General features: G+C 48.5%; 1 protein-coding gene across 1 annotated transcript; it reads right to left on the reverse strand.

Annotated features, from left to right (window-relative positions):
• Positions 1 to 522: 522 nt before the first annotated feature.
• Positions 523 to 2,864, reverse strand: RHOB (ras homolog family member B). The gene has a single exon (XM_066547165.1). The coding sequence runs from the start codon at positions 2,572 to 2,574 to the stop codon at positions 1,984 to 1,986; it is 591 nt and encodes a 196-aa protein (XP_066403262.1). The 5' UTR covers positions 2,575 to 2,864; the 3' UTR covers positions 523 to 1,983.
• Positions 2,865 to 9,657: the final 6,793 nt, after the last annotated feature.

The raw sequence follows: 9,657 nt of genomic DNA on the forward strand, positions 1-9,657 counted from the left end.
AATTCATCCAGGCAGCTCTGGAGACTCCTGGTTCAACAGAGAGTAGTGCTTGCCCCCATGCCCTGCTGCAGCAAGTGGGGCCATGCACTTCAAGCAAAGGGGAGACCACTAATAAAAACTGCTTTTATCTAAATACTTCCTTGGAAAATAATCCTTACAGCTGGTGCTGCTTTTCAGTTTTGTGCCTGTTCTGCTGCACCAGCAGCTCACTGGGAGCCCAAGCACAAGCCACAGAGGCTGCCCGTGCTCAAGGCAACAAGGATGGATTAGTCACCACCATGACTTTTGAGTACATTTCCACACGCCACACACAGAAAAAAAACACTAAGGAAGCAGCTCCCCCAAAGGGAACTAAAACCACCATCCTCTAAAAGCTGCCAGACAGGTATTTCAGCCAGTGGAAAAAAGCCAAATAAAAGAATGTGTAGGCAAGAAGCAAACTCTGGTCTAGTTCAACTCTATCCAGGGGTACTGCTGCAACCAGAGGATGGTCTCCATGAATCACAACACTGCTCTCACAAGTGTCAGCATAGAATCTTTTAATACTTTACATAAAAAACTGCATACACTATAGTTTTATGTAAACATCATATACATCTCAGTTTTTGCCATGTCAGTTTATTAAAAACAGTCTCAGTACCACTGTTGAGGGAAGAGGGAGAAAAGTAAACAAACGTAAATGGATACATTTGTTCTCTGAACCAGAGAAACAGAAAATTATTTTCACCTAGGTTGACCACCTTGTGAAAATAAGTTTTAAATAAACCTTGATTCTTTAAACTGCCCTTTAGTACTAAAGTCTGATGTACTCACTGCATAAGTAACAGTGCTTTCACACATTTTTTTTCCAAGGCAAAAATATACAGTGGTTTTATTTTGTCTTGTATTGAAATCAGTTTTAAACAAGACCCAGATGAGGTTACTGAGTAAGAATGCTTCCAATGCTACAGTGTTGTATGCAGATGATGAGTGCATTGAGTGTTTAATTTAAACATAGAAAAATCCACCGAGTTGTGCAAAGTAACATCTTTTGAAAATAAACTTTTAAATAAATCCAAATCAACACACTTGCAGGAGACAACATTAAAAGTAAGGAGCAGGCACCAAAATCATAATATGGCAATATCATCCCCTTGCTCACCCTGCCTCATCTGTCAGGAGGTGGATATCCAGCAAGCAGGACAGTTCAGCTTTACTTTCTGGCCTGGTGGCTTCTGCAGCTGGAGTCAGTTCATGGCTCCTGTTATCAGCAGGCATCAGTCACTCAGGGCAAGTTCCTTTGCACAACACAAGTCCCACCTGGGCACCCCCTCCCCACCTCACTTTAAGTAAGCACCCCCTGCACTACCCCAGTTTGCACAAGACAAAAAAGGTAACATATATACAGGCTTCGCTTGGGATGACCCTCCCCTCCCCTCCCAGTCTCGGTCTTTAGGGCACTAAAGCTCAGGCTGAAACATGTGAGGGAGAAGCAAGGATGCCGCAGGCAGCCTGGGAGAGGCAGCCCCTTTCCCCAGCTCGCCTGGGTGGAGGCACATGCAGGCAGGAGGCAGAAGTCCCTTCGAGCATCTCCGCTCCGCCGCCCTCCTCTTGCAAAAGAGAGGAGGCTGCCCGGGAGCAGCAGGTGTTGGCAAAGGGGCAGAACCGGGTGCAACGATTGCTCAGTCCAGTCTCAGCAGCTTTTTGTTGTTGAGTCCACGACTAACTCGCAGGGGTCAGTGGTAGGAGAAAGCTTCTCCCCACTTTTTTCCCAAGACTCAGGGCATGCAATCCCCCCCTCCCTCCGTCCCCACGGCTGAGCAAGCACAACCCTTTTTGGCCAAGGCTCAAGGAGCGTGCTCCCTCCCTCAGCCCCCACCCCATGCACAGCCAGTCCCTAGCGGAGGGGACGGGCAAATGCCGTGTGCGTGTACAACCCAGCTCCTCTCCACCTGCCAACAGGTGACCCAGGCGCTGTGCCCAGCGCCGCGCTCCAGACACGCCCTATAGCACTTTGCAGCAGTTGATGCAGCCGTTCTGGGTGCCGTAGCGCTTCTGCAGGGCTGCCCGGGTGGCAGTCTCGAAGACCTCCCGGACACCCTCCTTGGTCTTGGCCGAGCACTCCAGGTAGTCGTAGGCCTGGATGCGAATGGCCATGGCCCGGCCGTCCTCGGTGCGCACCGGCTCCTGCTTCATGCGGGCCAGCTCGTTCCGAACGTGCTCGTCGTTCCGAAGGTCCTTCTTGTTGGCCACCAGGATGATGGGGACGTTGGGGCAGAAGTGCTTGACTTCGGGCACCCACTTCTCCGGGATGTTCTCCAGCGAGTCCGGGCTGTCCACAGAGAAGCACATGAGGATGACATCGGTGTCCGGGTAGGAAAGGGGACGCAGGCGGTCGTAGTCCTCCTGGCCGGCCGTGTCCCACAGGGCCAGCTCCACCTGCTTGCCGTCCACCTCAATGTCCGCCACGTAGTTCTCGAAGACGGTGGGCACGTAGACCTCGGGGAACTCGTCCTTGCTGAAGACGATGAGGAGGCAAGTCTTGCCACAGGCACCGTCCCCCACCACCACCAGTTTCTTGCGGATGGCAGCCATGGCCAGGCTCGCCAAGCTGGCCTTGCCGTGCAGCAGGACGATGGCAGCGCCCTCCTCCCCGCGGCCGCCGCCTCCCGCTCCCTCTCGCTTCTCACAGGGCACCGTGGCGAGCCGGCCCGCGCAGGCAGGCGGGCGCACCCTGCTCTCTTTGCTCACCGGCACCGCGCCGCCGTCCCCTGCCTCGCGGGAGCGCTACGGCCACAGGGCAGCGCCGCTGGCCCCAGAACCCTGCGGTGGAAGCGGTGCCACCGGTTCTCGGCCTCACTACAAACACGCACACAAGACCAGCTCCGCACAGCCACTGCCGCAAGCTGCGGCCCGGCGCCGCTATTTAAAGGCGCTCGCGACTTTCTTAATATAGCTGGCCAATGGGAAGGCAAGGAGTGAGGTCATCCCCGGCGGAGAGCGCTGCGATTGGCGGGTGGCCAGGGGCGGGAGGCGGGGCCGAGGCGGGCGGGGCAGCGGCCGGGCCGGGCCGGGCCGGGCCGGGGCGGTGGGCCCAGGGTCGCGGCGGGGGCGGCCGGGAGCTCCCTGCCCCCGGTCTGAGCCCTCCGGCCCCGGGGGATCCCGGCTCGGCGCCAGGACAGGGCAGGACCGGTTCCCGCCACAGTCTCGCCGCTCGGGATGGCCGGTGTGAAGAGGCTGGGCGGGCACCCGAGAGGAACGGGAGGCGCCGCTGCGTCCCTGGTGCTGCTTTTAAAGCCCGGGCAAAGTGAACAGAGAGTATTGCAGGCGGTTGCATAAAATGAAATGAAAGCGTCCGCTGGGTGCTACTGGAAAAGCGCTCGACTCCCTTCCTTAAAAAAATCATCATGTTCACCTCTCGCCAGCTCTTGGCCAAAAGGGAGCGGAGGAATTGTAAACCGGGAGAAGCAGGCTTCAGTTCAGGCTTGAAATGAACTGGTCATGGGTCTCGGTTTACAGGGATATCGGAAGTCACAGCAATGATAAAATGAACGTGGAAAATAAAGGGGCGCAAAGCGCTGCCGTGCGGGGTTACTGGGAGGGCAGGGTCGAGTCCCTCCACGGGAGGAGCTGGCAGGGCTGAGCTGGCAGGGCTGGGCTGAGCTGAGCTGAGCTGGGCTGGGCTGGGCTGGGCCGGGCCGGGCCGGGCCGGCCGCAGTGCCGGGGGACACACGGACACTGCGGGCAGCGACGCGCTCGGTCCCTGGTGCAGCTGTCGCTGCTCAGCCGGGTGTCCCAAACTTCTTCCCTGCGAGCTTTCCCACACAGGCCATGTCCTGTGGCTACTGCCTCTCAGGGCTGGATTCAAAGTGTCTCGTTTTCCCAGCTAGCACTGGCTTTAGTGAATAGAACAAAAATGAGTGGTTTGTACAATACTGTTGTAAAATTGTATTTTGAAATACCCAATTGGAGAGTGAATGCATCACTGAGTACATCAAATTGCCTGACAAGTTACTTGCAGCAGACTGTTACAGAGGGACGTGTGTCAATAGGGCAAAATGTTCATTTAATCCTAGACATTGAAATAAAATTCATTTTCTGTTAGATTTTTGTAATATCTGTTACTCCCAGTCAAAAGAGCACGTCCCCAGATGCTGACGGATGAATTTGTACCTTGATCTTACAGGGGTTTGCACAGCATATTTTATGTGAACATGACAAATTCAAACTGACTTTTTAAAGAATCCAGCAATAAAGTGTAGACATAGACATGGATGTTCTTCTGCCCCTGTGGCCTTCGAGCGGGCCAAATTTCTGGCGTGCATCATCTCTTTAAATCCTGTCACTGCTCATAGGCTTCAATTCTTCACAAAACTGTGTGGAAATCATCCCCATGCTGCCGTGTCCTCTGGCAGTGGTACACTGGCAGCTTGTAGCTATCTTCCCCCCAGTCCCAAGCAGGTTGGTGCCGCTCGGGGAGGCGGACAGAGGGAATTTGCCGTGCATTCCCCCCGTTCCATGGACGCCCCACGGACCCGCCGCTCCCGCGCCGCCCTCGGCCGCGCCGACCGCGCTCACCGCGGGGCCACAGCGCCCTCTCGCGGCCGCGCTGCGCCCTGCTCCGCCCTGCGCCTGCTCCGTGCGGCCCCGCAGCTGGAATAACCCACAGCTGGAATAATCCACAGCTGCAAAAACCCACAGCTGGAATAACCCACAGCTGAAAAAATCCACAGCTAGAATAACCCACAGATGGAAAAACCCACAGCTGGACTAACCCACGGCTGGAATAACCCACTGCTGGAAAAATCCACAGCTGCAAAAAACCCACAGCTGCAAAAATCCACCACTGCAAAAATCCACAGCTGGAAAAACCCACAGCTGCAAAAATCCACCACTTCAAAAATCCTCCTCTGCGGCAGCAGCAGGAGAAGCTGCGACTGCTTCATCTGGCGTGAGAGGTGCTGCTTAAATTTACTTCTGATTCCGCTTGTATTTGACTTTTGAATCACGCCTGGGTGTTTCGTTTTGTCTTTTCAGGAGCAAAACGTTTTGTTAGATAAAAAAAGGAATAATGCAAATGACCAGTTACTTTGATAGACTCATCTATGCTGTGCCACGGAAGGGAGGTAAATAAGCAGCTTATTCATTTCAAAGCACATGGCTCAGTTGTTGCCCAGAGTGCTGCTGGCAATTACCGTGTGCCTCAAGTGTCCCACATTCATACTGCTTAACTCTTTAAAGGCTTCAAAGCAGGGTGACCTCATCCAAATTGTCTGCTGGTTCCAGCTTTCAAATTGTGCAAAGGAATTACTCCACAAATGTCCAGCTAACCCAAGTTAAATCCATAGCATGATTTTTTTTCTTGTAAATGAGCAGTACACATATATTTGCAGCAACCAGTTATGGTCTGAGCCCTAACTGCTTCATTTTCAAGTGAAGTCTCACATCTCTGGTCTTCCCCACATTTGCACTGAAAGCAAAGTGCCTGATGTTTCATCTCTCACCTTGCAAGACAGACTTCAGCAAAGGCTATGTAACTCCTTGACCAAGGGTTTCAAATGCTTTGTAAGTCTTTTTTTCCAGAAACTTTATATGATGAGACTCAGCCCTGGGACCAACTCAGGTGCGATCACACTTATTTCACTGTTGTGGAGTACACTCCAGCAACAGCCTCTGTGGGGAACATCTAAGTCACTGTGGTTATTACACATCTGTAATTAGTGAATGTATCCAGCTCATGTATTTTAGGGCTGAATTTTAACTTATGTTGCAGCTTTTAAATTTTCTGCATGAATCTCCATGATATGCTGAACTATACTTCTTTAAGCAGCCTGAATCTTCTCTTCTGGTTATCCAAAAATGTGCACTTTTTAAGTACAGCAGTAGTTCTGCTGCACCACATACATCTGTATGATTGATGAAGAAAGCATGAAGTAGGAGAAAGAAGACTCCACTTATTTGCTTTTATTGCTTGTGCTCATGGTTTTGAGATTAAAACTCAGATTTTGTTGGGTTTTTTTTATTATTATTTAATTCAAGTGGCATTTTTTTGTTGATAAGACAATTCCTGTCAATTACTGGAGATTGTTTCCAGATTATATTCCCCCCTGCTCCTTTTCTAAGCAGATTTTCTAAAGGGCATGTCTGTAACTCAGATAATTTGTTCAAGCATAAATCTGTACCAAAAGCACGAAAGCTCAGTGGGGAAGGCAATCTTTCTCCCTTTTGTCAATAAGTAGGCAACTAAGTACATTGCCTGCTGTGGCACAACATGCTGAGGGAGCCATGTGTCCTCTAATGGCACACAAAGTCCTGTATGCTGGCTTGTAGTGCAGGCATCAGGCATCCTGCAGTCCTTGTGCAGGCAAAGCTTCTCAGCAAAGCGAGGAAGGCAAGAGGCAGTGACATATGAGCAGTTCACAGGCTAGTGAAAAAGCTCAGCTAGTGAAAAAGCACAAGAAAAGCTCTGGGTAGATGTGAGAGAACAGGCAGAAATGGTGAGTATCAGTCTCCCTAAGATAAAGAGTTTGTGGCACATTTAGGAACCAGACCTTACTGTGTGTCACTGCAGGTCCATTGCTTTCCGGCGTTCCTGGAGAAAAGCAGAGTTTAACTCTCAGGGCCCCTTGGGATCAGTGCCCTCAGCAGACAATCCAGACTGATCTACCAAGAAACTGGAATGCCAAGGCACAGCAGGAGAAGGTGAAATGACCTGTGTGTTTTCATACAGAGGTTTATGCTAAGTACAGTGCACATGAAAGCACACCATCCCAAAAAAGAAATGCTTTCATGACTAAGAGTTGTATGGGGTCCACTGGCATTGCTCTTCCAGGGAATAAGAGAGGTCAGTTGGAAGCTGTTGGTTTTAATTTTTTTCCAGTTCTTATAGCAGTTCTATATATATAAAATTCATACTTTAATAGGACTCAGGAAATATGGTTGGCAGAGTAAAATTATACCACTACAGTAAATTAAAGTGGCCTTTTGTCTCCAGCTGAGTTCAAATTAAATAAAAGCAAGTGCCTCATCCTTAGGCTAGAATTTTTAGGCCTACAACCCCTTATCTCAGTTGAAGAACCCTTCTGTAGCTGAATTAAATAAATGAGCTGACCACATAACTGTTATGGATACTAGTCATGTTACTTATCTACGTGACCAATAATGCCTTTGGAAACAGTTCTCTCTGCAGAGAGACCAAACTTGTCACCCTCTGGTTCCCTTTGTTCTCAATTTTTACTGACTGCAGACACCTTGCAGTCTTTGTCTACCAGGAAAACTGAGACAGTTAAAATTGCTTGTCCAACACCAACAAGATAGCAGGGAATTCAGTCTCTCTATCTGGAGTTCAAGATAATATCCTTAACAGTGGGAAATTCTTTGTCTTTAGACTCTCCAGTGGATGTACTTCTTTCCACTTCTTTCAGGATGGTCAGATGCTGGAAAAGGCTGCCCACAGAGACTGTGGAGTCTCCATCCTTGGGCATATTCAAAACCCAGCTGGACACAGTCCTGAGCAACCTGCTGTAGTTGATCTGCTCTCAGCAGGGCAGGGTGGAGTAGATAACCCCTCCTCACCTCATCCATTCTTTGATTCTGCAGTTCATTTATTTGTGATGCCTCAGCAGATCTGAAAAGTGATGTTTGGGGGGGGGGTCTCTCTGGCAGGTGTGCTCCTGTTTCACACTCCAGCACTGTCAGCCCACATTCCACCAGGGAGTTTGGCACACTCAGCTCTGAAGTGCTCGCACAGGATGAGTCTTTCGCAATAGGAACAAGGAAACTTCTGAAGTAAACATGTTGTGATTTGTTAATGATTTGTGTAATTCCCACTTCATTGGCAGTAAAGTAGATTTCTTTAAAAAACAATGATGTCATATGGTTCTCCATGTAGAATTATTTGCTATATTAAGATACATTAACCTATCCCTTTCATTACTGTGGTCTTTGTGGTGTTCTTTCAAGTGTGGTGGTCAGTTCTCTCTGCAGGGGAACCCGTGACTTGAGGAAGCTGAGGCAATATTGGAAAAAACTGATCTGAGGGAAGGCAGTTGATGGTGGAAATTACTATCCTGTAAGCAACAAACTTCTATTTCATATAAATTAACCATGACTCTATGAAGACTGAGAACACTTTCTTAATTCCCACCTGATCACTGATCTGTGAGCAAAAGCAGCATGGGTGCACACAGAAGAGCTATTGCTGTTGTAGAATTCCACTAGCAGATCATGGCAGGAAAAATGTCAATAAAACCAATCTGGAAAGTTATTCACTACAGTGTTTTGCATTCCATCTCACTCACAAAATTAAGTCATTCAATCTAAAAAAAAATAAATCTGTTATGGACTAGACACTGACCATAAGCAGTATCTGAGATGATAAAACAGAAATATAGGGTACTGCAGGAGTCTTGGTTACATACACATTTGGCTTATACCTTATTTTTTTATTTATAATATTAGGCAAGAACAGGGTAGTCACAATGTCAGAAGAGTTGGATGTCAGAAAAATTAAAAGATGGAAAAAATTGGGAAGAAAGGTAAGAGAGGAGTATGGGGAAGAAAAAGGAGATAAGGGAAATTCCAAACTAATGGAATTTCTCTCCTCTCCTCATTCTACCCTTCACAAAAGCTTAAAAAAAAAAAAAAATCCAAACACATCCTGGGAATTTGTCATTTTGTACTTCATCTTTATTTTCAAGGAGTGGCTGCTTTTAGGAGAAAGTTAGCTGTAGCTGGAGATCACCCCTGTGGTAGAATGTGCTTCCTCTTTGCTCTGTGCCATGAACACCTTCCCAAGTCCTGTGAGCCAATGCTGACACTACTGACACAGAGATAGAAGGGGAAGAGATGAGACTCATTCTCTTGGATGTGCCAGGGAAGGACAAAGTGGGTTACTGAGACCTCTGCCCAGTGTTCCACAAGGATGTAGACATCTACAGATGTTACTTTAATGTGCTTCTTCATGGACAGGACTGGCTTACAGCAAAACATCCTTGATTTTTGGGTTCTAGAAATCAAAGTGTTCTGCCTCACGGTATCTATTATTCCAGTGGCTGCCAAGATAGAACTAAGGTATTAAGAAGAAACTACTCCAGGCAAGGAGACAATTAACACTACAGAAGGAAAAGCTTAGGCTGCCAGCCTGTTGGGGCATATGCTTACCTGGGCTGTTCTGCCAAGACAAAAGAAGGTGATGATAGAGGCCTGGAGATCATTTACCAAGTGCATTACGTGAGGAAAGGAGGAGAAAAAAAAACACTAAAAGGCACTGCCAAATTTTGTGAGAAGGGAACATTATTTTGTGGTTGGATTTCATCATGTGGAAAGGTAAGCAGGTATCTTTGTTGCTGTTGTGTTTGTGCTATAAAGGCTGCTTATGTGTTATAGAAGGAAAATATCCCTTATCTGCAAAGCATCACACTTGAAAGCTGGATTTATTTCTTTCTCCACCTCCAATAGAGGCTGAAGAGAACAATTCTAGGTTTGAGATGTGGAACCAGTCCTGAGAAATGGAAATGACCAAGCTACCATTCTCCATGGAGGTTTTTTGGTCAAGGGAGTTACACAGAGGCTAGGACAGAAACATAAACCAACACTACTGGGACAAGCACAAGAACGTGTGTTTTAGTGAATCTAATCCCAGGCTCCTGGACTAGGACTCAGTGGCAAACAGCTGGG

Source organism: Molothrus aeneus, chromosome 3 (genome assembly GCF_037042795.1).
Source record: "Molothrus aeneus isolate 106 chromosome 3, BPBGC_Maene_1.0, whole genome shotgun sequence".
Classification (NCBI taxonomy): Eukaryota; Metazoa; Chordata; class Aves; order Passeriformes; family Icteridae; genus Molothrus; species Molothrus aeneus.